The sequence below is a fragment of the Serinus canaria genome, chromosome 9 (assembly GCF_022539315.1).
Source record: "Serinus canaria isolate serCan28SL12 chromosome 9, serCan2020, whole genome shotgun sequence".
NCBI lineage: Eukaryota > Metazoa > Chordata > Aves > Passeriformes > Fringillidae > Serinus > Serinus canaria.
Window position 1 is genome coordinate 14,450,985 of NC_066323.1, and position 27,662 is coordinate 14,478,646.

Consider the following 27,662-nt stretch of genomic DNA (forward strand, 5'->3'; position numbering starts at 1 on the left):
CCTTGAACCTCAGTGCAAACCCTTCTGTGCTATCAGCTTAAAAAAAAAGCTCCCTTATACCCAACAAGGAGTTACTATGCAACTTGGGAGGACAAAATAATGAACTGCTCCCAAAAGAAGGCAGAGCCATTGCTGCAACTTCTCTCAAGGGCACATTAAGATTTGTAATCTTATCTGTGGATTTGTTTTAAAGTAACATATAAATCAATTGTTCTGAAGTTTATGACCACTTGTAAGTAATATTTAAATCAAGCAATTTCTCCACATATATTTAGAGAGAAATTTGCAGAATTACAGATGTTGTGCTAATTATGTGCTACTCTCCTGAAAATCAAAAGGCAAAAGAAGCATTAAAAAAAGTTTGTTGATAAGCAAAAACCCAATTCCTTACACTAAAACTCACCCAAGCTCTGATAGATTATGCTTTTTCACAAGAACACTTAAAATGTTATGAGAACTTGGTACTAAATAATAGCCATTAAAATATTTATGGTGTTAAGTGCATCTGTCCCATTTGTAATTAGGAGTGAAGTGGCAGTTTCTGAGGTTAGAATCTGCAGCCCAGCAGGTTTAAGAGAGACCTTGTTAGGGACAATAAACCCTGGAGGAGTTATCACTGTAGGGGGTCTCTTGTGTCAGAAAAATAGAAATATCATAATATGCTCACAAGTCACATAACATTTGGGTACTGGAAGGACACATTTTTGTTCCATACAAGTGTAAAGCAAATTCAAAAGAAGATAATCATCTCTAATACACAATATGCACAGCTAAGTAAACTTTCTATACTTGAGTATGAAGATTTTTGTTCCAAATACATTGAAAACCATGAGCTTTTTACAGGAAGTGTTGCCAAATCCAGATTAAACTCTTAACATCTCCCTTCAGGTAATGCAAAATCAAGATGAGGCACTGCTTCCACAGCTCCATGCAATACTTACTATTCAGACCACATAAAATATTAAAGTACATGCTAGTGAACAAAACTTTGAAATTCCCTTTACTGGCTTCCTCAGGTGCTTGCCTGAGATTTTAAGAAACAAAATTCTTACTTTTTGTCATGAATTATTACAGCTATTTGATCCAAACTACACAGTGACATTCAAATTTCTAGTAACCCTTGTCTTAATGATTTTCTGATAGCTCTGCTAATGATTTTACATTGAGAATCAGTCACCAAATTAACATACTTCAACCTGAATTTTTGACTTAGCTTTTCCCTAACTGAGCTTTTCTCTTAGGTCTTCCACTTCTCATTTAAAGACGAAGAAAACCTGCAGCAACAGCTTACAGAGGAACTCACTCTGATCTTCTATATTAAAATGCTTCTAACAAGACAATGACAGTTTTACATGTTTTAACTGACTATTCATAGTCAGGAAACTTTTAAGGTAAAAGAGGAGTCCCATTTTTGGTGTGTAGCCAATATCTGTAATCAAACAAGCATAAGGACAAAGATTTATGATGCCAAACAGCTGAGGATCAAAGTTACTACAGTGATTTATCCCCTCAGCACAGCTAATACAAGTAAAGCTTCCAATACAGAAGTGATGTTCTTCAAAAGCAAACTGGAAGGAAACCCCACGTGGTGTTACCTAAAATTCTGCCCATTGTAGGTGAAGCTTTTTTCTATTCCCAACAGGTACAGAACTAGATCTGACCTACAGGCAAAACTGAACAGTAACTTCTGAACATATTTATGCCTTGCATATTGTAGTAATACAATGCAAAAATAAAAAAAAATCTGTCTAAATGATTTATCATGGTAGATGACATTACCAGAATGTTTTTTTTTTTTTTTCTCTAAGAAAACAACCACTAGTTTCCAGGTACACTAACACAAACTGTAAATATAAATTCATCAAAAGGCTTCAGTAGTTTGATGGTAGACTTAGTGAGAATGCTGAGGTGTTTTAACAAAGTGTCCAACTAGCAAGATGATGATTAGCACTTCCTCTAGCAGGGAAGTTGAAGCTCTGAATAATTGCAAAAATCTGTAAGATTAAAGCTTCGAGCATTCTGTCATTTTTAAATCCATACTCAGAGCTGCCCACATACTCTTAGCAACTAGGATTTTTCCAGAAACCCTTAAATTATGCAGTTTTCTCCATCACACTCATTTTTTAAGAAGACCAAAGTGTACTTTCTGATGCAAAGTTCTTGTTCCGCTTCAAGCTCTATTTAACTGAATCTCTCCAAAAATAATGATGAATAAACTTCACAGAGAGGGCAAAAATAGGGCAAATCCAGGTTCAATACCAGGCTCGAGAACACTGCATTTAAAGAATTGTATGAAATCATTGAGCAGGACTTGGTGCTGAGAAATATATTTTTCCTTTCCAAATCTCCTACTGAGAAAGAGGCAGGGTGCAGGGGATTAAAAACACAAAAAACAAGACCCACCCTCCCCACTCTTGTTTTTGTTTCCATACCGATTCACAACTCCTTTAGTCTACAACTCTCCCTTCTACTCTTCATTTCCATCCAGATTTTCTCTCTACTGCTAGGGAACTACTACAGCAGACATTTCAGTAGAAAAGGAAGGAGTTTTCTTTACTACTGTTCTACAAGCAGCATCATCCCCAGCCGAAAGTAATTACTAGTCAGTGCTAAATGGCATCTGTCCTCAAGGGATCATCTTACCTACTGCAGGCTGGATGTAAAGAAAGCCTTACAGCTCATTTTGGTTTTTGACAAGCTTCTCCTCAGTCTCCCCTGTAACCCCGTGTGTGTTCACGTGGGGGGTGGCAAGGGGAGTGGGGCATGGCAAGGAGAAGGCATCTCAGCTGATTTGGAACACACACTGGCAATTTTACAGGTTTGAAATTAAAAATCATTCTTCCAGATTTGAAGGTACTAAAAGTTACCAAGTAAGAATTTACCAGTATAAAAGTTAAACATTTCAGATTTCTGGTAACATGGTAGTTAAATCAAATCTTTAGTCATAATTTAAAATTAAGGCTAATAAACCTTTACTCCAAAGTTCATATGAAGGAAAACTGTAATTTTATCCCGTCGTAATAGTCTGTACATCTCTTTACAGATAATTGCTGTATCCTTTACCTACTCAAGACACAGAAATAAAAATAAGAAATAGTTCAGTTTAATTAAATAGCTTAATACTAGATTTACAACCCACATACAATTTACATGCTTATTTTGATAGCTGAACCCTTCCAAAAGTTGTGGTTTTTTCTTCCCCCCCCCACAACTGATAATCTTTACATGTTTAAATTTAAAAAACCCCAAAAAACAAAAAACACTAGTACAGAATCTAGGGAGAACAGGAGTTTATTGAGTTTTACCTGTCTGAAAAGTGCTGGTGAAAAGTTGCCATTTCATGCTTTGTCTATAGACAAGATAAGTCAAAAGATAAATTGTTGCAAAAAACAAGCTCATTTGCAAAATGAGTGTTTCTCCAGAACTTCTTACCATTCCTAAGTGAACACAAATGTGAGAAGTTTTACATTAAGCTAGTCCTTTTCATTGTCAGATGCAACATCTACACTTAAGGTCCCTCACAACTATTAAAATACTTTCAGGCAGTATTAATACACGGAGAAGCAATTAGTCATATCTTCAAGAAGCCAGGTATCCCAGCTCTAAAAGTGCATCATTTAAAACATTAGTAATGGAATATTTTGAAAGAACATCTCATTCAGTATTAATGCATGCCATTATTACAAAAATATTCATTGCCTATTGTAGGAACAACAACTTTCTTTTGTAGACAACAGAGAGCATGCTGAATGGTATCAGATCAATATAAATCTATTTTTAATGAGGTTTAAGACACTGTTCAAGTCCCATTAAGAGCAGCTTCCTCCAACTGTGCATCAGAGTAGGCTTGCACAGTTGTTAAAAGTTTTTCACTAATGTGGCTTAGACTGGCCCCAAACATAAAGCAGGGCATTAAGACTGGATCTTGAATTTTAGAAATCCTTCATTTAATTTGTTTAAATAAAATATTAAAAACCACTGTAATAATTAGGTATAAAAGTTGTTAAGTAACAAATTTGGGCCTAACTAGTACAACATACAGGTATTTACACAAATGCAGATTTGCTGTGGTCTTTAATATGGGAAGACATCAGAATGTGAACCATGAGCTCAAGCCCACCCCCCCCAAGACTGAAAGACACAAAAACCTTGGGAAGAGTAATATAAATTGCATGTCAGTTCAACTGCCCAAGTCAGCCCAAGAGCATGGCTCAGCCTGGTTCAAAGTGAGCAGCAATCACAAGTAAACCAGTCTGGTTGTAGTTGTAGTCATTTTAGCAGCTGCACTTTAAGTTACACTGCAAGTGATTAACCCCAAGTCAAGAAGGTATTTCTACAAAGCAGTTGATGACACCAATTTTCTAGATGGATGATGATGAAATACATAGAAAGTTCAAGATGAAAGAGCAGATGAAGACGTGAGATGTTAAAATGATGCGACAAAACAGATATATAAATTAAACAAGAATGTTTAATCAAGACAATCCTTTCTTGTTCCTTTTTTTTCCTTAAACAGAGGTTCTTCCAGAATTGTTTTCATTGGAAAATCAAAGCCTATTCCCACAATAGTGAGGCCACTTCTTTCAAGCAGCTCTGTTGTACAACTGTTACCAGGATCCTGAACTATTTAAATTGTTTTCTATTGATATTTCTGAACTAAAAAGTTTCAAAATAGTGTAGATTTTATTTGTGCTCCACATATTACAAGCAATTAACAACACAAGGAAAGGTTCAATTCCTCAGCTACAACACCAAACTCTATACCAACTATTACATGTACACAATACTTGCACAGTGACAAGCACAAGAAAGTACTAGTTGAGCACTTACTTTCAGATATTCATACCAACTCTTAAAATCCACTTCAGTTCTCCCACGCCACCCAGTCTACAATTTAAGGCATCTCCACACAGCCATCCATCCACTGACCCACCCACTCCCATACACACGATTTATGTTGGAGGTGTTTACTCTTACAAAGAAATCACTATGTCAATCAGGTACCATTTATTATTTATCCCTCTAACTGTGTCAGCATTGAGATATGACAGTTAAACCAGTGTTAAATCAATACAATATTTACAGAGCACAGCACATTAAGCTTGAGACACTCACTTGGAGGATAAAACCACATTTTAGAGCAGGACAAAGGTCACCATTATTATGTGTTTGAAAACAGCTATTTACAGGTCCCTATGACATAACTATAGTCTGTACACTGTTCCAACAGGGCAGGCAAAAAGCAGGATAGGCATTTACTTTAAGGGAATTTAAACATACAATTTGGAAGCATATTATTATGCTACCCTGAACGCCATGAACCACCTTAACATTCTTCAAGGTGGTCTCATATCCTAGAATGGCATGTCCAGCTGATACAAAACAGACAACACAACATTTACTTTGTGGAGAGTGCTTACTCCAGCTATTCAGACATCTGAACTTTGAAGGCAATTCGTCCCAGGAACTTGTCACGGTCATCTTGATTTTTTAAATTAGGTGAGCCCAGGATCTTACACTCAATTGCTATTTCTTCTTTGGTACCGTTGGGGGTAATTGCTAGCTGAACAGCCACTAGAGGCTGCAAATAGTGAGCCTGGTAAACAGAAAGATGGGGAAATATTTGAGAGACCAGAGTAAGTTGGCATTAAATTAACATATAATCCATCAGAACAGTTAAGAAAAAGCTAATCAGGAACCCAACTTTTCAAAGTCCAATCTGATTCAGGTAAGGCACTTTATTTTCCCAGGTTACAAAGACATTCTTCATACTATTTCTTAACTAATATATTAAACATAATTTGAGTCACAGATAGTATCTTAAAGATGCATATGACTTTCTACTTTATTAATTCAAATTCTTCTAGAAACCTTCAATGACAGGACCTCAGAAATGAGTGTCTTCCACTCTTCTGCTTGCTTTGGGTTTGTCTGGCAGGGTGCATGTAATCTGCTACAGAATGCAATTTTTCTTCTAGCAGGGTTTAAAGTGTTGGTTTTTTTCCAAAAGCTTGGCTCAACAAATACTAATAAACCAGCTTCCCTTCTCCCCTATCCCATTTACTTTTTCAGCAACAAACCATTCTGAAAGGTGTTATCTGTTTAACAGGTTTACATAAAACCTTCCTTGAATATCCTGACAATGGTGGAACAATTACAACTTGTGACTACTGTAAAAATTAAAATTTAAGAGAGAGAGTATAATCAATTCCATTCTTTTGTCAACCCAATATTGTACCTCACACTCAATTCAATGAGAACTTGCATTCTCTTGTAAAGTGCCTATGAATTAAATAGGAGCTTATTATACACTGTTAAGGCAGCATTTTATGCAATGTTCATGAAGCATTTCCATAATTTATTAGTATTTTTAGGTCAGTACTGCTGACTGATGATTATGCAAAATTCTTTTCCAGGTAAAAATTAATGTAAGACAGTGGACTAAACACTCCAGTATTATGTAAGTATAAACCTTGAATTTTAATTGAACAAAATTTTGTTTTAAAACTTCATCCTCATCAACTTAAAAGAGTATTTAATACATTTCTGTTGGTTTTAGGCTATCTTCTCTACCAAAGAGCACACTAGAGAATACTCAAAGTCTCATTTATAAAGGATGATGTCATCGAAGTAGATGTGCTAAAATCTTTAAGAACTAGTAAGAAACAGACTGAAGTAGCTGCTTTCATTGGATAATGGTTTTACTTGATCAGAAATTTTCCTGTGCTCCCATAAACTTCAGACTGGGAGGGAGGAAATGCAGCCAGGCAAGACTCCCTCAAAACTTCCCAGTTGTAAGGGTGATACCACACTTGGAGTTTTCTAAAAATCAGAACTAAAATTCCGATGTTTCCTCAGGGAGAGAAGTCTTCTCACCATCAAGGTTTTTCCAAAGGGGCACACTATGATGTTTTGAAAAGAGATGATACCAAAATGGACTTTTACTCAGTATAAAATTTGGAGGAGGAGGGAAGAGAGGCAGCATCCATTAACTATGTCAGATCATCTCAAAAAGGGAACATTCCCCAAGGTCAGCGCTGGGCTCATTGTACTAAGCAGCAAAAGACAAGAACCATTCTGGATCACAAAACTGTAGATATTATTATTAGTATTTTTCTGGCTCCTACCTGAACCAAAGCAGCAAGTTTGTTAAAATCTTAACTCCTTTACAGAATAAAGTAATTTAACAATTCCACACTGATGTAATATAAAAATTCTGTTGCAGAGCCAAGGAATCAATCCACACCCTTGAGATGCAGTCAAATACTCAAACTTCCCACAACTCTTCTTACTGTGTCTTCTTTTTCTCACTATGATAATGTTAGGAGAATTAGGCCTTACATAAGCAAGAATCCCTAAAACCACAGCCCCTGTTCTTCCATATGACAAAGAACATTAAAAATAATAATAAAAAAAGTTTTTTTCTAAATCACCTAATTCAAGCAAGGAATAGCACTGTGTTTTGCCTATCTTCATTAGTGTCTTTTCATAATCTTTATTTTCCATCAGTATAGCAGCAAGATGGGAATTTTGTTAGTAAAATTCTTCATCCCATCCTTGGTACAAATTGGGTCTTGATATGTTAAGGTGCACAGATGCTGTATTTTGCATTTGTTAGGGAAGCAGTGCTCTCTTTCCCTATTCTTTAATTCCAAGAACAGGAGAGAGTCTGTACTGACTCCAGCTGTTGGAAGCACAGGCAATCTCTCTTTAATTTGAATCCCTAAGTGAATAGATGGGGTACCAATTCATAACATGGCAACAAAATGGAAAATACAGAATTACCCAGAAGTAACATGAAAGCAAATGTTGAAGGAAAACAAGCTCCTTCCGCATTAGTAAAAGCCATGGGAGTTTAAAAATGTTGTGGAACTGCTCTAAGTATAGAGTACACTGGAAAAATAACTGAGAAAGGAGTAATTTAATACAAAAATCACTTTGGTGTAATTACAACCACCCACCATGGTACACTATGGATCTAATAGATTTATGTTTGAAAAAGTACCTTTATGTCCAATGGTGAACAGTGTTTATCAGACTAAATAACTTGGTCAGTAAGAGGCAATATTTTCTGTTTTATAGAAGGTATAGATTTTCTGCATACAGTGACCACAACTTGATGCAAGAAAACAAAAAGATTAAATTGAAGTTTCAAAAGAAACTGGAGATTTAATTCTGTGTATACTGTGTTCATAAAGTAGTGGGTTTAGGGTTTTTACCACAATAATTTTAGAAAACCCCAAACCTATCTGCTGCATTGAAGTCCTTCTTCATAAAACAGGGCAAACAGAAACCATGACAGGCAGAGCCATAAAGAAATATAATCAACACCACCACAAGGATATGAGCTTAACATCCCATACAGAAACACCAAGGTTTAACTACTAGAAAGTGTATTGTACATGAAGACAGTTTACTTCTCCTGCCTTTCCCTGCACTCAGACTCCAAAAGATTTCAATGAGCAAAAAGGAGCAGTGACTCTCAAGACTGCTAGTGTACAGCCACTCCTCCATGAGGACAATGCCCAGTTTGTTCATGTCTGCCAAAGCATGTCTCCAGCCTCATTGAGTGCTGTGCAACATCTGCATCTGCAATATTCCTTAGCAGCACCTCATTACAAAGTTCAAACTTCAGAATTAATCTGCTACTAGAAACTGTAAATGCACACAGAAACAAAACACAAAGTGAAGACCATCATTAGGGGGTACTTACATGCAAGCTTTTCCCATAGTACGGGAAGTACATCAAGTCCATTGCGCCATTAGGAGGAAAATAATTTATGTTAACCATGCCTTCTTCCTGTAATTGCAGACAGCAAGGAAAGTAGAAATTAACATTTGCTTGCATAAAAATGAACACAAAATTAAAATTATAACCCAGTGATGAACTGCAAGATACCTAAAAAAGGGCAACTGACTTACAAACTCATAAAATAATTCAAACCGGATTTCTTTTGGCAGTCACACGCTGCACACATCTGCTGCAGTAAGGATGAGCAGTACTTAAATTAGCAATCGAGTCAAAGACAGCCTGCCTTCACACTTATGAGTCAAAGAAATGGGGAAGGAGGGTGTATGTTCATTGTAATGAGTAATTTAACAACCCAACCTCCCATATATAATTAAAATCCCAAGTATCTCCAAGCAAGCCTGTGTATTTTTGGTGAATCATGTGCTGTTTGAAGCCAGGTTTTTAAGCCTCTCAATACAACCCCTCACAGAGAACCACAGACACCTCTCTGCAACAGTGTCATTCCTGACATTAGGTGCCCTCTATCCTTCAAATACAGGACAGATATGAAGAAACCCAAATGGTTAAAATGGTGATGTTGCCAGAGTTATATAATTCCCCCAGAGCAACAATATACACAGATGCAGGCCTTATCACTAAACAGGACCCTGCAACCCCAAATCCTGGAATAAGAATAAGCTACCTACAAAGCTGCTGCCTAATTTCTGACTAAGGAGTCACTCAATCCATAAAATATACAAAACATGTATGTATGATTGAGCTGTCCAGACACAAGTTATCAGTATAGCAATACACAAACACCTCTCCCTATACACAACATTCTTCAAGACTGTACATCCTGGCAGAATAAAAAGCTGCTCCAAGTTTATACCACTAGGAAATGCCCACATCTGTAACCTTGTGTAATAAATTAATTTATTACCATAAGCAAGAGAAATGTCATTAAAACAACCACCCCAAAATGCTAAATGCAAGTTCAGAACATCACTGCTTGTTCCATGTAATTCACAAGTTCAAAGTTAATTAGCAAGTTTGTTGTTGTACAAGAGCTGTAATTTTAAATAGATCCCTACAAAATTCAGAAGATAAATATGTTTTGATCTTACTGCGGTTAAGAACAAGCCACAGCTCAAGATTACTTTCTTTTCACCTCCTCAAAAGAACATACAATAGTTTTTTAGGATATGGCCACATTCTCATTCCTTTGCAGTAAATTACTGCAATAATTAATGTAAGTTTATTAAGTATTTTGGACCTTGAGCTTGCATATAACTATTAAGCAGGAATATGTTGATTTTCACCATTATTCTTTATTTTATTTAAAGCTCATGCAGCTGAAAATACTTACTTTTAAAGTATGTTGCTGAAATAATGGTTAAATAATCAGCATATGGAATAACATAGGCAAAGTAAACAGAAGTAGTGCTTTCTGGAGCAGCTAAATAAAAGGCATGCATGCAGTCATCACTATACACTAAATATATGCATTAGGCTATCAATGCAATAGCAGGGAGGTTCTGGGACATGCAGCTGCCTATCTAATGCAACTGCTGGGTGGTTCCAGATCTTCCTGAATAAGCAATCCTAATTAATATCCCTTCACAATTAAATAAAAGCAAACTAAAAAAGACCTAAACAAGCTGCATTTGCTGAAGAACTTTAAGAATCAGTCCATTAGTGAGTGTCACTTTTTCTGCTTATCATGTAGTTTCCACAAAGAGCTGCTGACAGTCAGCAAATCTAAAAATTGGACAACGTAGCTGGACAGACAGACTTCCACCTCTAACTGGGTCTTAAGACTGCAGTTTAGAAAGAAGAATTTACCAGATGTTGAAATAATATAATAAAGACCCAAGGAAAGAATTTAGGAAGGAATTATCTGTAATCACTTATAAGAAGAAATGAAGAAGATAAAGAGCAGTATTCATTAGAAGAAGCTGTAAAACAACAGATTTCTATCACAAAGAGCAAGTTAACTCAGATCCTGAGTATGCTGACAAAAGCAAGGCACAGTGTGTCATTCATACAGCCATTCTTCATTCTTGTCAACTACAAAGTGATACCTAACACAAAGTCAAGATGGCCATTAAACAGCAGAAATAGATGTATCTTGGAATTAAGGCTTCTTTTCTTTTCTCTAGTTAAAAACAAAACACCCCATCAAATTTATCAGTTTTCAGTAAAGGTTGTTTTAACTTGTAATAAATACTGCTACAAGTTGTTCTAGCACATGTGAAACTGCACAACTCTGGCCCCAAACTAAAGACCTAAAATGCTGATCTTCAAATTTTGTTGGTTTATTTCTCTTTCTGGAGATTCTCAACACTGCAGCAGATTAGTTCCTACACACTGCAGGACTGAGTGTCTGACACTGCAAACACTCACATCCCTCATCTACAGAAATTACAGTGATGACAGCTTCAACTACATGAGGGCAGAGGGAGAAGCATCCCCAGCTATAAGTGTGCTGACTCTGAAATTACCCATCTATCTAAAATTTTTCCATTAAAAAAAAATCCCATACAAAAAGTGCAGGGAGAATAAAGAAGATTCACCTTCTTTATTGAAGAACATAAATTCCACACTGAAAAACTTAAAATTATGTGTCAGGTGGCCAAGACTGGCAGGATGTGCAGACTGAAGCTACTGAACTAATTTTGTATTTGAGAGACTTGTAAAAGCAAAAATACCACTTAAAAGTCAGATGGTGTGTTAAGTCCAGGCAGATACTTCTCCACATTGCTCTCAATACATGCAGGATTTAAGCACACAAGTTCCATCTGAGCATGAGGAAGAACCTTCTTCCTGGGCAGTAATCGGGCACTGGAATAGATTGCCCAGAGAGTGTGTGGAGTCTCCCTCACTGGAGATATTCCAGAACTGTCAGGACACAACTCTGTGCCATGGGCTCTAGGATGACCTTTCTTTGAGTAGGGAGGTGGGACCAGATGACCACTGTGGTCCCATCCAACCTTATCCACTCTGTGACTCTTAATTGTAAGAAATATTTAAAAACAGAGATGAAAGGGAAATAAAAATCAGTGAACAGTTAATCTACAGGATGAATTCTAACTGGTACCTAAGCTTTCCTAAGCAAGTAAATTATTATGAGCAAGGGTGAGAATAGGCTAATAAAGATAAAATGGATGCATTCAAAGTAGCAAAGCCTGACAAATACTTCCCTGGAAGTCACTAAAGAATTAGTAAGATTATTAATTTTAAAAATCATAACCATCACTCTTGTGTAGATCACAAAAATTTTATGTGGATGCAGTAGCAGAATGTCATACTTATAGAAAGGAGATGCAAGGAAACACACACAAATCACTTCTATGTATCCCAAAGGGTAAAAATATAGCAAAAAGTGCCACCATGAGCAACCAAAAAATGCCACCATGATCGACCAAGTTGTTATCAAGCTTACTGTTTTGCTAGTGAAACCAGTTAAGAGGGTAAGAAGAAGTATCATCTGCTTAGTATAGTTTTTACTATTGTCTCAGAGCATCCATAGACAAAAGTTGAAGAAATTCATCATAAAATAGGACTGCCATCAATATTTTATAAATCACTTGAACATTAGTTCTCAACACCTCACAAGGCATTTCTGGTGGAAATGAAGATGACTGCTCTGGAGCCTATTCCGTGTTTCAATAAGGACTTGAGAGGCAAACCCAAGTTCATTCATTGATGGCACCAAGCTAAGTAGGGCAAAACACTTCAAAGAACTTGATCCTGTTAAAATGACCACAAAAAATGACAGAGGAGGGCCAAAAACAGCCCTATGAAATTCAAAGCAGTGAACTTTGAGAAGTCACATCTACAAATATAGACTGGGAAATAACCGGAAGAATGATTTAAACAGGAGAACAATTAAAATAAAGACTAGTGTATTCCAAACAGCTTCACCTTGCTTTCAAAGGGATCACAAAGGGAGAAAGGCTGTCACAATACCTCAGCCAGAGGCAAACTTCTATCTAGTTTGGAATATCACATTGCTAAAAAAAATTATAAATTAGACAAGTCAAAGAAGAAAGAGTACTAGTAAAAGTAGAAAGAGGTTAATTGCTTTATTCTGTTCAAGAGAATGTGAGGTTTGTGAATGGAAGCAAATAAATCAGTCTCAAGTAAGAGGAACAATCACCTTTGCTTGCTATGGACTGTCTTGGAGAGACCAAAACTTGCAGAGACCCCACAAAAATCATGTATTAAAAACTGTGCCTACCACAGGTATCTAGGATGAAGGCAGAAACACTTACAAGTGTTTGTCTCATTAACTACCAGTATTTCCCAGCCTACACTTTTATCAGTCACCAGAAGCTAAAAGCCAGGAGTCTGCCCCTTGCTCAAGCTACAAACTTACCAACTCTTTCACTGCTCCCCAAGCAGTCTAGGAAAAACACCCATAAGTCAAAGTAATTATTATAATTGCAATAAAACATTCTGTTTAAATCCACTGGTACATAACAAATACACAAAGATTAGCTGTTATTATAAGTAGTTTATACTTGATTTGAAGGCAACTTTTACTTGAGTGGTAACATTAGTTTTCACACAGTTGTCTTACCCATCATTTATAAAATTGTCTAAGGTGCACTTGCAGCATGGAGAAAAAATAAAAATAGAGGTTATGAAATGGGAAAACAAAATATAACTCACAATAAATAAATAAACAAGACCACAAATACACATGTATGCACTTTCCTCAAATCTAAATCAAATCAGGTAGCTCAAACATCTACGGATGAAGAACAACCAACAAATGTTTCTATAGGTACACTGAAGAAAATAAAGACACTAAAACTAAATGAGACATACAGTAAGGTGAAAAACACAAACAAAAGAACAGAATCTTTAAGAAGAAGGGAAGAGTGAAATAAACTACTTCATTATTCATTGTAATCACAAGGAAAATCAACAACACACTTATTTCTTACATTCTGAACTGACCTTAGGGGTACACTGTATATGTGGCTCTCCTTCAGGCTTTAATCCAATTATCTAAAGGAGACAAAGTTAAAATATTTACAGATCTTTTTCCCACTTTCAATTTTTACAGACTGAAATTGAACTTTTCCCTCACTAACTATGAGTTCATATAGGGACTAAGTCTATCTAGTATAATTTTCAGAACACAATTTTAAACTAAAAGTTTTAAAGTATTGTTAAATTAAATAGTTTACTCAGGTTAACTCAAAATATTTACAGTAGTAACAGAAAGTACTGTTTTCTTATTTTACATTTAGCATATAATTTTAATGGCTCAAACCACTTAGCAATTCAAGATACAGGTACATCATTCATCAATCAGTAACAGGACATCATTGAAAAGTCAAAAACTTTGTAGTTTTCCTCACCTTTCATGGTTTAGGAGTTACAGAATACATTAGATTAGAGTTATTACATTAGAGTTCTGGAACACAGACACGAAGTACAGCACTTTACTTTGCAGAGTGGTCTAGAATCTGTTTCACAGAACAGTAAGTAAAAGCAAAGAACAATATACTTCTGAAAACAAGATTCAGATATTTTGGTTCAAGTTGTCAAAGCCAATACTGGTAAGTATTAGAATGCTTAAGAAGTTTACTCTCTGGAATTGCTCAATGTTTCAGTAAATTACACTATTAAAGAAATGCAAATATCTTGAGTAGCAAACTGAACACATATTTCAGTCCTTTCCACAGTATTTTTTCATACAGCAGTAGTTGGGAGCCCTTGTACTAAGAGCTAAAAGATAAGCAGGCACTTACTCTATTCATTTTCACAAGCACACAGGGAGTTCCTTTAGAATAGCCAAAATTTGCATCTTCCTTGCCAGAGCACTGTCCGAGGTCAGAGAGGTTAAATCGACAAGCCTTTTTAACAGCAGCATCGCTCTGATCAAAGATCTTCCCCCGGGTACAGTCTATGTTTTGTGACTGCTTTGAATCATTATATGCTATGAAACAAAAACAGCTTGTAAATCAATGGTATAAAGCACATAACCAGCCAAAACCTGCAGATGCCTATATAAATAATTATCCTGTTACTTCCCTAAGAGTTTTCTCAAAGTAGTATTTTCAGAGCACTGTATCTTACATCCACCTTAAACACTTTTTCAAAGCCTAAAGACAAGTAGCAGTGTACTTGAATGAAAAAGACTATTACAGAAGAATGAATGCTCTCCTGCTTTTAAAATTGTAACAATCACAACTTCATGAATTTCTGTACATAAACTAACCACATATGCTAAGCCAATAATTTATTAAAATACAAAAATCAAGTTTTTATCTGGAAACTCAACCAGATTTCCCTTTCCACATGTTTCTTTTACAAACACACAGGAAACTTGAAAGTATTGCAATAATTAATATTAAATTGCCTCTACATTTACATCAGATAGTACAATTTATATTATACTAACATCTCAAGTTGTTTCTCACTTTGTGTTTCTGAAGTGCACAGACCACACTGTCACAAATGCTAAATGACTCCCATTTAAGACACTTTGTGTTTTTTTTCTCCTCCCTTACACCCCATCTCCCAGCTAATAAGGTGAAATGGAGAAAGGGAAAGTTCATCCTGATGCAAGACCCAAAGAACTGCAGGAGAGGCAGGTAGTCATGAAATGCAGCATTCCTCTCAGGAACCCTTGGCAGAGCTCTGAAAGAAAAGCCTACTCATAGAAGCTTTTAGTAGGCACCAAAATTGTGAATATGGAGAGATTCAAGTATAGCTGTAGCTAACAAAGCAACTCATGCACACAGGTGAGATTTCACAGCACCTTCCTCATTCTGACTTACAACTTCTGAGGGGTTACACTTATTAATATTTTCAACTGATTTCCATATTATTCTAATAAGTGTACATATAGGCACATACGTGAAATATTTACAAACCAGTGATTTTTCCACCCTTCAGATTTGTCCTGTATTAGCTTTTCTCCATGTTCTAAATTCAGTGTTTTAATATTTTTGTGTGTAGATACTGTGTATCAGAGTGAAAAATCAATACATTGCAAATAATTTAATCTTTGTGTGCCTCATTTTTCAAACAGACACCCAAATTCTTCAGACTACAGTACTCTCACTCAGTAACCAAATAATTTAGATTAAGACTAATCTGATAACATAGGTCTTGAATTTAATTTAAAATAACATGTTATTTTAAATTAAATTCTTTTGGCACATGTAATTTCTACATGTTACAGTAATTTTAAATAACCACATCACCCAAAACTCTCCATTATGTGTGTACTGGACAACTCCTCATGCTCAGGCTCACTGTCCAATACAGGCATTTTAGTCACCATTTTCTGTAAAATAGAGACTTTTATAACACACATATCTACAGTAACCCTGAACTTGCATTAGTCTCCATTGGCAATTAGTAAGCACAAGCAAGAAATGAAATAATGTACTCAAGATTAAGACTCCTAAATCACTTGGGCAATTTTAAGTAACTTACATTCAAGGAAGTTTTGAAGTGTAGTAACATATTCTGAATATGATTGGCTGTCACTCCTATTAAAGTAAAATTCCAATGCAGTGTCTGGCTTTGGTGAAATCATAAGTCCTTAAAAAGAAAAACTTTAAGTTAGGAACTAAGCAACTTATCTTTCCTTCACCACTCTAACCCCTACTCAAACATCCATGAATTGGAAAATGTCTATTATCTGTAAAGAAACAATAATGTTACCCCTATATTCTGCAGTACTGGAAGGTACTTTGTGCTTGAAGCCAGTAATCAAAATCAGCATTATATTAATTAACATTTAAATCCAACCCAATGTATAACTGCAATTCACAAACCAAACCAAGTGATTAGGAAAAGCAAAAAATCAGCAGTTTAATCACTTTAAATCAAAGATTTTTATTGATCCACTTTCCACACTCAGCAAGTTAAGCTTTAAAAATAATTTTAAAAATACCTAAAAGCACACCCAGAAAACCTTCACTTCAAGCAACAGTTCAAAGATTTAGGCAATAGAGAGTGAAGCTATGATTGTATTATTCTCACAGAAACCCAGGAAAAAAAATTAAAATTTGATTATGCATAAAGGTGGCTTGAAAGTTACCCCAGTCAAAACAGACAAGTCAAATAATTATTCAGTCTTCTCCTCCCTCTCCTCAAACACAGCTGATATGTGTGGAACCTCCTGTTCCATGGAGAATAGGAGACACTTTACAGAGCCCCAGGGCACGGCTCGGCCAGGGCTCCGGAGCTGCCTCCCGGCAGAGCTCCAGCTCCTTCTGCTGCCTGCTGGGGGCACAGGGGCAGGGGCCAGAGCTGCAGGAGGGACCAGCCCATGGATCACCAAAGGCCGAACCCAGCCTCAGCTGGAGGACGGGCAAGGCACACAAGGAATTAAGTGAGCATGGCCCTCTCAAGAGCTGAACTCCCCCTGCTTCCCAGCATACGGCCCAGAAAGCTGCAGAGTTCAATCTCAGGGATTTCTCTGGAGCAGGTAAAAGCAAACGGCACACTGATACACCCAGCCTGGGCCACCAGGAGCTGTCACTCACACAGGTACCTGATGGCAACAAAAAATCCCACCCCCAAAAAACCAGGCCGTCTTCATAAAAAAATAAACATTTAAGAAAGTAAAATAAAGTTAGGTTACTGTAGTTAACCATCAGAGTATGTAGTTCATCAGCCTAGGTCTATTAAGGATTTACCTACACAAATGGCCAAGCTTCTGACCCAAAGGCAGAAATTATTCACAAATACTTGTAACTTGCAAACAATAAACATCTATACTAGAAACTCATCACCAACAAATGTTCTTCAGATTTAAAAAAACCCCAGATACAATTTAATGTCTTTTATTCTAGGTCTCTTACAGGATTCCAAATAAATCATAAATCCTCTATTTTGCAGTAACGGCAGTTAAATTATTTCCATGGACACCACCAAGTAAAGGCCTTAATGACTAACAGTCCATATTTTGACTGCAGACTACTTTGCACCATTACAGTAATTTTCTGGCCTTCACACTGAACTGGGATTCAACAACATAAAAGGCAATTAGTAGCAGGGCTGAAAAATCACTGGAGGGTTTTTACACATTAGGAGCTTTTAGGGGATAAGAGATTATTATCTACAGAACTATAATGTAAATGAAGGACTTAAATGATATTTTTCAAAGGGTATACAACAAAATAACTAAACCAGTCATCAATGAAGGAAAAAAATAACTCAATGAGATTTACTGCTTCAGGGGAATGTCAGAAACATCCTAAGAAGAAGGGACTCCACTTCCAGTGGATTACTTCTGCCTAAAAACTATGGTATAAATTCTACAGAAGCTATTTGAAGCGCTGATGCATAGACTGTGAGAGATGTAGGATTTGAGCACTTCTAGAGGAACAGAATTTACAGCCTCAGCATAGGATCACATCTAGGATTGTGAAAGAGATTACATTATTTTACAATTCCAGAAGGGATTTAACAAAAAAGGTTTTAAAATCATCTGGATTTGATTTATACTATTATATCCGAGTGTACAAAGCAATTCAGGTATCAATTATAAAATAAATCAATTGTGAGATTTCAAAGTACATTCAATGTAAGAGGAGAACCTTTGACCTACGGCATCCAGGTTTTGTGTGTAGATTTTAGGTTTTTTAAAAGAATTTAAGTTTACAGCCAGGAACATTACATGTCTCACTGCAAATGAAAAACAACAGAGTTAAGGAGAAACATTAAAACAGAAACAAGCAACTTGATTAACTTCAATGTATGAGTTACTAAAGACATGGTTAATAAAGATACTTAATTCAGAAATGTTACATGAGTTTTTCAATTAAAAACTTATTGCAGAATATATACTTTTAAAAACAAACATCCCTTATGACTTATTTCAAAGCCAAGGAAAATTAATACCCTGAACTACATGAGAGAAAAAATGTCACTCAAGCCCAGCATTAAGCCACAGCCACCCACAGCTTCATCCACTACGATGCTTCTGACTTCCACAACAGACACAATGGAAATGGGGAGAAATGGTCAACTAAGCCATCTTCTTCTTCCCTCATTTATTTTTCTTCTCTTTTTTTTTGTTCTATTATTCTTTCGAGCATCTAGCCCATTCCTAATTTGAAAAAACAGCACAAATCCTCAAAATCCCTTACAATATGACACCTGTTAGAGAAGCCAGAACACTACACCAAAACAAATTCTGTTCACATTGGCCCAACTGCAACTTGCTCAAAGATCACTGTACCATCTTAAGTGTGGATACAGCTGCAAGATGATGTTCCATTTTAAGAGCTTTGCATTCAACAAAAGGAAAAAAGTATTTTAAAAAATAACATCATCTCGCTTCCCCCAATATATTATTATACTGGTGAAGACAACCACCTTATTACTCATTCTTATTTGTACAGGGCTGGTTTTTTAAATATACAATTAGTTTCTTGAAGCATCCAACAGTGAGACAGGAGGGCAGTACACAAAGGAAGCAAGACAGCACTTTCAGTGGCAGCTACGTGTTACACAGACTTAGCTTCATCATAAACAGGGTCCTTCCTCTAGTAGACCCTTATGTAAGAGGTCTGCAATCCCTGAAATCCACAGACTTTCCATGTCAGTTGGAAATTATCTAATATTGTAATAAAAACTCTGCATAGGGCTCTATCCCACAGTCCTTACATGCTCTTGAGCAGATCACACCCACAGAGCCTTCCCGTACCTTCTGCAAAGTATCAAACACTAATCAAGGTGGCCTTCCACCTCATCCAAGAGAACTGTTTTAAAGTAGCTTTACAGCAATTTGATTAAATTATAAACCAACTTCTACATCAGCATGCTGTGTGGATCTGCAGGCAAAATTGTGGTCTACATGACAAATTCAACTGACAGGAGCTTAAAGGAAAAAACAGCAAAATTTAGCAAAAAAACCCATACAAAAACCAACTGCCTGAATTTATGGAATTTATGGTATAAACATATATAACTTGCCTTACACCGAGTTTTACCTTTGCAACCTGCAAGTAACTGAATAATGATGATTTCCCATAAGAGGTTCATATTTCAAAAGAGCTCTCAAATGAAACTCAGTTGTTAAACCAGACAGAGGTTAATGAAAAAATAAATACAGCGTTACCTGGACTAGAAATGCGGTCCCGGTACTTGGGTATATCGCTGCTCAGTGTCTGAAGCATAACCCACATTGTAAATGTGAAGAGTGCTGCTAGGAAGCCATAGAATACCAGATAGAATAGCAAGATCAATCCTGTAAAGAAAAAGTTAAAATTACAATTTTTGTTTCATCTAATTCCATTGCCTATTTTGAAAATCAGAAACAGGAAATCAGCAATACAATGCTTGTAATCATAAATATGCCTCTAGCATACATATGTAATGCACAGTGCACAGTAATGCATACAAAAAGGTTTTCTTAATACCTTCTGATTCTTAAAGCTTACAGACCATTCTGGCATCTCTATTTTCAAGAGAGAAGCATTAAAAACCACTCTTCAGGCCAAACAGGAAAGCTAGCAAAAATTACTAAGCCGTGCATTACAAAAAAAATAAATTGTCACTTGTTTACTAGAATTTTAGCTTTGTATCTGGTTGTTGGGAAAACGAAAGAACTGAGGGAAAAGATAAAATTATTACACTGGATCCAGAGCAGGGAGGAAGCAATTGTTGCTTTAATAACATAGTTGATATTTGAGGGAACTCCCCACAAGAGTAGTCCTTCACACGTGCCCAGTTAAAAGACACTTCTCAGGGTGAAAATGCTTTCTGCCACATGTTTCTGAAAACAAACCAAGCCTTCCTTTCAGATTTATCCAGCCTAACACACACACCTACTTTACCAATCTACCTCAGGGACCCAGCAACCCCACCAAATTTACCAGATACACAGATTATTACCAGCTTCAAATTGTTTCATTAACTGAGCACTCAATACCAATCTAAATAAATGTGTGGGATTCTGTTTTAAGACTAAGAATTTGTCAAAAAGAATGGGAGCTATTAAGTACTGAGGGGACTGGATGCCTGGACTGAGAGCCTAATTGAAAAACATAACCAAATGTTGACACAAATTCAATTTTTATTGGATATTCTAGCCATAAGGGCACTATCAGAAGCCAGATATGCAACTTGGGTATGAAGAAATGCACTTCAAAACCATTATGCAACATCCTACCACTGACACTTGACAGAACCAAGTGCAGAACTTTCTAACCTTTCACAGAAAAGGAAAGAGCAAAAGTAAACACAACTGTACCCCAGTGCTATGTACTGTCCACTGGAATAAGACAGAAGGAACCTAAGCCCTGGCTCCTGTCCCAAAAACTATGCTTGCATTTTGCACTGAAATAGCCTCTAGTGCAGTATGGTACCCAGAAACCCATGACTGCTAAAAATCCAAGAACCCGTTTTACTTCTCCCAAAAGAATTTTGTGTACATCTGTTAAAATAATGACATGGTTTCCAAATTTTTTAAGTAGAGTTCTCAACAGCAACCAGCTGAATGTCAGTGGATTCTCCATTTGGATTTAGTTTTCAATCTCATACATTGATGAAGCTACCTACCAATCTACAATAACCTGAAAATGATCAGCTATTTAAAACACACTTGAAACCACCAAGATGTAAGATTCTATGCCGCAAGTAGAAGTAGCAAAGTATGCAAACACAAAAACAAGATTACTCTATAATGAACAAGACAGCTGGGCATCTATTGTGAATGATTGCTAAGGTTATTTAGAAATGTTAGCTGCTACAACGAGAACATAAAAACAAATAGTAGAAATTCTAGTCAACAAAAGCCATTATAAGAGTTGCATGTGTATTTGGCACAGCAGCAATGTGTTTTACCTACAAGCTTGTAATTGCTTTAACTGGATTTAAAGCAGAACGAGGATCTTCTGATTAATATCCACTGTGTTCTGGGTATTATAAAACCAACCAAACAAAAAAGCTCCCTTACAAAACCTCTGGTCAGCTCTCATTGTGATCCATACAAGTTAATCAACTGCTGGATACTTCCATCAAACTCCCTAGACAGCACACTTTCCATCAAGTGACCAAGACATTCATCAAACAGTCCCAATGGAACAGAAGAATTTGACATGTAAGACAAGACAAGAAGCTGCTGTGGCAAGTAGAGTAAAAGCAAGAAAACCAGGGAAGTTATTTCAGAATATGCTCGTATTTAATTTCTAAAACAATATGCCATACTTCACCAGAAAAAGAAAAAAACTGATGGGCATAACATGGGCAATCAGAGCACCATGGAATGCAGTTCTAAGCAGACACAGCCCTAAGAAGAGTCCTGCCTTGGGCCAGCACTACCACATCACCTGCATTCTGACCCTGAAGGGCAGGCGCCACAAGGGCAGCTCTCCCCAGTGGGGTCACAGGTGCCCCACCCACCTGCACAGCCCCTCACTCCAGCAGGGCTGGCAGCGCTGGGACCCCTTCCCCACCAAGGGCAGCTTCAGGGCAGAGCTGGGCACCCCTCCCAGCCTGGCGGGAGCACCAGTACAGGGCTAACAGTGGTCCCCACTCCCTGGTGGAGACTGCAGTGACAACTGCACCTTCCCCAGCTCCGCTCCTCCCAGAGCAGCCCAACCACCGGGATGTGCAGCAGAACACGATTCACGGCCCTGAAGCTCCACTAGCCTCCCCCAGCCCAACAAAGTTTAATCTTTATTTTAATACAGCTTGTAAATGCACTGCAGAATGCTGACCACTAAACCGACCCATTTTCATTACTTTGCCACATTAAAAAGAGGGAAAAAACAAACAACAAAAATCCCCTCTGCAACTTCCAACAGCTCCAAACTGAGTAAGCTGCTCTTTGTGAGCCTATTAGTACTAATTATCCTTAGCTAATCACAGTGAGCAAGCCATAACCTGTCAAGAAACTCTGCCAAAATAACTTCACATAACACTGGATTTCTTGTCAGGAAACAAGATGTACCCAAGTAACAGTGAAAAGCTATCTTCCATATTTCCTCCAAACAAAGTACAGCCTCCACATCTAACATGCAACCCAACTCAATTGTTGTACTTACATCTTGTACACCAAAATGATAACACAAAAAAACCTCAAAACCAAAATTCTGCATTAAAATTTACCTAGTTGTTTTGGTTTGCTTTTCTTTTTGCAGGGCATCACAGTACCAAAACCACTTCTTCGAATCCTAACCACATGGACAAGCAAGTCAAATATGGAAGACTTTAAATTCTAAACCAACATATTGATACTATCATTAGCTGGAATTAATTTGCAGGAATCAAAACACTTTGCCACTGTGAAAATTAAGAATTTCTGACTCTGGTGACTGCAAGATATCACATACCTGGCCATCATTTCCATGGAATACAAGCTTTCCAAACTTCACATGGCAAAAGCAATGAAAAGCATGTTACTCAGGCATAAACCAGACTGACAAATCTACCAGTACGTAATGCTTAGTTAGATACATACACGGATCAATATAAGCACTCCCACAAACAGGGTAGCAACTATTCAACATTACCTGCAACAACAAAAATTAAATTGTTTTTATAGTTTGTTGGATTTCATGCCACTCAGATCCTATCACCTGCATGATTGTCCTTCAGAATCTTTAACAAGAGGGATTTAAATACTCAAGTGATCTTCCTACTGACTAATACCAGGAACATCAAGGAGTTTTAGTCCACCTGCAGATGACTTCCTTACTTTAACCTAACTATACACATTAAATAATCATTAATCATGTTTCAATCTTACTCCTTGGACATTTGAGAATTACTGTTTTCCAGATTTGGGTGACAGCAGAGGGAGGAAGAAAAAAACTAGTTAGAAATACAACCTCAGTCCCATGTTACATGTTGTGTCACAATAAGCCAGGGCTCCACACAGAACATGGCTACACTCCTAAAGAATCCCAAAAGACAGGGTCTAATGCCATGATTAAAAATTTAGAACACCCCACCACCACCACAAAATACACTTACTGTACTACTAGAGCATACTGATATCTGTTACAAGACAAAGCAAGATGCCTTTTTTCAGAGTGCTCTGAGCCAAGGAAAATAAAATACTCTACTGCAATGGCAGACAGTGATGCCAGAATGTTTAATATTACACTACTCATGAAGAAAGCTAAATGACAGTAAATCCCTGCTCAAAACAGCAATAAGGAAGACAGAATAACCATGTCAGAAAAGCAGTTAAAAGTCTGACAGCACTTTTTTTGTCTTCACTGAATTCCAACCAGGAATTCAAAAGAAGCAAAGACAAAAAAAGAAGCAAAGATACTTTGTCATGGTGGCCAACAAGAGTGTATTTCCATTGACATGGGGGAAAGCTTTCCCAGAAATAAGGTGCTGGGTTTTGTTGGTGGGGTCTTTGTAATTATAACTACATTATCTGTGCACCAAAAAATACAACTAAGCATTTAAAAGAAAATTCAGTAGGTCTGAATTTCTGTGCACGTCAAGGCAATGCCACCTCTACCTCGAACACCCTGACACAACCAGCTTTACAGAAAGACTTAAATACACCTGACGTGACATCCAGTGTAACCAAGTACTACTACAGCCTACATTGCCCTTCTTTTTTGGCACAAATTATTTTTTTATTAACCTTATGTGAATAGAATTAACTATCTTGTAAGACAATGCACACACCTGACTATGCAGTGAGCATCTCAATACAAGCGGTTTATGATGATCTCACTCCATCCTTGCTAACTCCAGGCAGACACAGCACCTTGCCATTACAGGCAGGACTGATGCTGATCCTCCTTTTACTTGCAGGAAGGCTCCACCCAGCAGTCTGCTGAGTCCTTCTTTCTCTGCTATACCTGATTAAACGCTGGGTGCAGCCCAGACCCACCCTCGTCCTCATCGCCTCTTCGAGGACTATCAGCACCCCTCATGCCTTGCTGCTGAGAACAGGACAGCCTCAAGTCAGCAGTTTTCTCAGTATTTTCTGTCTCTTTTAATACAACAAATTATTATGCCAAGTAATTAAAAATAGAAGAGTTTGGGGGAGAGTGTGTGTAGGTTTGCATATCAACTTGTGAAAGATTCAAACTGAAGTACCCCTCAAGTTTGAAAAAAATTAAGGTGAAAATCTCCAATTTTTTTCTGCAGGAAGAGACATATCCAGTTTTCACCAAGGTGTAAAAAGCAACTCTTCACCAAACCCTAAAATGCAACCTCTGTTACATGACAAATGAATACAGAACCACTCGTGTCTGATCTTTTCACAAACCCTGAACTGGAAATGGCAGATAGAGGAGTACTCCAATGCCACAGCATTGGCATTCACAGAGAATCACTGCCTTGCAGTTACCATTTACATAAGCCCCCCCAGACTATGTCAGAGTGGGGAAAACATGCACATACTGTGAATAATTACTTAACGGCTTCTCTACTGCTCTTGTCTTATTTCTGTGAGAAAGCTGTCTTGAGACAAGAGAAATGTGCACAGAAGAACCAGAGCCAGCTGAATTCTCATCGTGCTGTCCCTGGAGACACGACAACCCAGTAGGCTGGCAACCAGAGCTCCCCTCCCCTATGCCCTCGCCATTCAGCCCAGAGACCAGCAACAGAAAAGCAACTGTAGTCGGTGAGAGCTCTAAGCTCACACCCCCATTGCAGGAGCAGGAGACCTAACCCTGCATATTCTTCTGTGCCAACAGAGCCACCCACTTAGTGTCCTGCCATCAAAAAGTTAAACCAAACAGAAAGCCACACACCATGCCCCAAAATAGTCAGATTATAATTAAATTAAATAAGAACAGGATATTAATCATGGAACACCAAAACAAACAAAACACTGAAAATATGGGGTTACTGAACATTCACTTCCTAATGTCCAGGCTGAGGAAATGGTATACAGTAGTAACCACATGCCAATCACCTAAGCTACTAAATAAAATAGTTATTATAACTATTATTAGTTATAATTTTTCTTTTTAATGAAGTGAAATTATTCAAACTGTCCATTGATACTTTCTAAAGTAACTGTGGAAACTCAGTTACCAACTAAATCATCTCAACTTCGAATTTTATCTACTGGCCTTGGTCTAACATGGACTAATAACATCCTAGGTGACTTATCCTACTAGATAGGTTTAAACAAAGAAGATGGTTTCATCTTCCCCTTAAAAAAAAAACAACCAACAAAAAACTTGCAAGCTATTTCTAACATATCTACAGTCTGTGCTGCTCAGACTCATGACACAGCCAGACTTCTGCAATCCACACACCCAGCCCACGCACTTGAGGAAACCTGCCTGTTCAGAAAGATCACTAGACAACAGCATAGTGGAAATTTCCTATCCTTTGCTATTCAACTGGCTGAGTAGCTGCAAGCTCTTATTTCCATCTGAATGGAGGGGAACTCCAGTCAGAGCTCGGGCCCTCTCCTGACAGACAGGAGATACTGGCACGGCAGAGAAAGCACACCCCAAGCACCGTCCGCTTAAAGCTCCTCCTCGCTATTTCAACATCAGCATTCATTGAGATCGTGTCAAGGCCAAGGATGTATTGGCCTGTTCCTTAACACCACGCTGAGAGCCTTGTTGGTTTTGTAAGCACAACTATTAAGTATCCCAACTACATCCAAGTTTTGGGAGGAGACGCAGCATTTTCTGAAGTCAGTAAACACGTCCCATGAGGACTGAAGAAACATCCTAATATTAAGCATTTGTACAACTGTTTAATATGAGAAAACACACTCGGAAAATCAAAATATTTTTATTGGAAGCAACCAGATTACGATAACATGCTTTCCAGCTCCGAAGAAAGCAATAGGATGACTACCTGAAAATAGGAAAATAAACACTGCCTTCACAGGCTTTATTGGAGAGCCTTCATTTAAAGCTTCCTTTAAGAAAATAAAAGGCCCAGAAGCCCTACGCTGGAACAAATTTAGCACGATGACGCACAACCACACACAACGATCACTTTCTGGAATTGGGGCTAATGAACTTTTGGGGAGGGGAGTTGGGGATTTTCCTTTACTCTCCCCGAACTGCAGCTCCAAGCACACAGGCAATTCGCGCTCATTCATTCTGGATTCCGGGCGGCGCTGGAGCGCGGGGGGGGGGGGCTCGGGCACGGCTGGAGCGGGGGAGCTGCCCCGGCACGCGCAGGCTGCGAGCGGCGCGGGCGATGCCGCGGGCGGGGCCGCCCCACACCTCGCGGCGGAAACCCGTCACGGCCGCACCGCGGCGGCCCCCGGGGCGCCCCCGGCAGAGCGGGCGGGAGAGGAGCCCACGAGCCCGCACCGGTTGCGGGGCGGGCGCTGAGTCATCTCGGGACTCGCTCCGGGAACTCCCCCTTCCCCCCGACCCCCACCCCCGCTGTCACGGACGGAGCTATTTTTAGACCAGCGGTTGTAACGGGCACCGGGGCGCGTGCGCCGCCGCGACCGCGCGGGCCGCCTCACCTGGTGCGCGCCGCCTCCGCATCCCCGCGGGGACCCTGCCGCATCCCGTCCCCTCATCCCGGCGGGGGGCCCTCCAGCCCATCCCCGCGGAGGGCCCACCCGCATCCCGTCCCCTCAGCCCCGCGGGGGGCCCTCCCGCATCCCGCCCCCGCAGCCCCCACCTCCCGCGCTCGGCCGTTCCCCGCCGCCCCTCGGCTTCGCTGTGCCTCACCCCGCCCTTGTCCCCCGCGGCAGGCTTACCCCAGCTCTTCGCCGTGCGCCCCAGGAACTCGCCGCTGTTGGGGTTGTAGATGAACTGCCGCCACTCGGCCATGCTCTGGCGGAAGGGCTTCTTCGTTTCCTTAGCCATGGCTAGGCGAGGAGCGGCTGCGTCGCGCCTCCGGCGGCAAACCCTCCCCAGCAAAGAAAGCCACAGCCAGCGCCCGCTCCCAACCGCTAAGTAACTGCGGCCGCGGCGCCCGGCGGGAGAGCGGGCGGGGGCCGGGCACGCCGGGACCTTCCCCAATCCCGCCCTCCTTC

The 27,662-nt window shown here is 38.7% G+C and overlaps 1 protein-coding gene across 1 annotated transcript; it reads right to left on the reverse strand.

Moving 5' to 3' along the window:
• Window positions 1–4,453: 4,453 nt before the first annotated feature.
• Window positions 4,454–27,662, reverse strand: ATP1B3 (ATPase Na+/K+ transporting subunit beta 3). Its single transcript, XM_030226944.2, has 7 exons — window positions 27,384–27,662; window positions 19,836–19,964; window positions 16,196–16,303; window positions 14,500–14,687; window positions 13,700–13,750; window positions 8,714–8,800; window positions 4,454–5,596 (listed from the first exon to the last, which is right to left on the reverse strand). The coding sequence occupies exons 1-7, from the start codon at window positions 27,490–27,492 to the stop codon at window positions 5,426–5,428; spliced, it is 843 nt and encodes a 280-aa protein (XP_030082804.1). The 5' UTR covers window positions 27,493–27,662; the 3' UTR covers window positions 4,454–5,425.

Excerpts from the sequence above, each read along its gene's own strand:
- ATP1B3 (XM_030226944.2), bottom strand. The coding sequence starts at position 27,492 with ATGGCTAAGGAAACGAAGAAGCCCTTCCGCCAGAGCATGGCCGAGTGG. Across the intron at positions 13,751-14,499 it reads TGCTTGTGAAAATGAATAGA|ATAATTGGATTAAAGCCTGA; the intron begins GTAAGTGCCTGC and ends TGTCTCCTTTAG. Across the intron at positions 8,801-13,699 it reads ATATACAGTGTACCCCTAAG|GAAGAAGGCATGGTTAACAT; the intron begins GTCAGTTCAGAA and ends CTGCAATTACAG.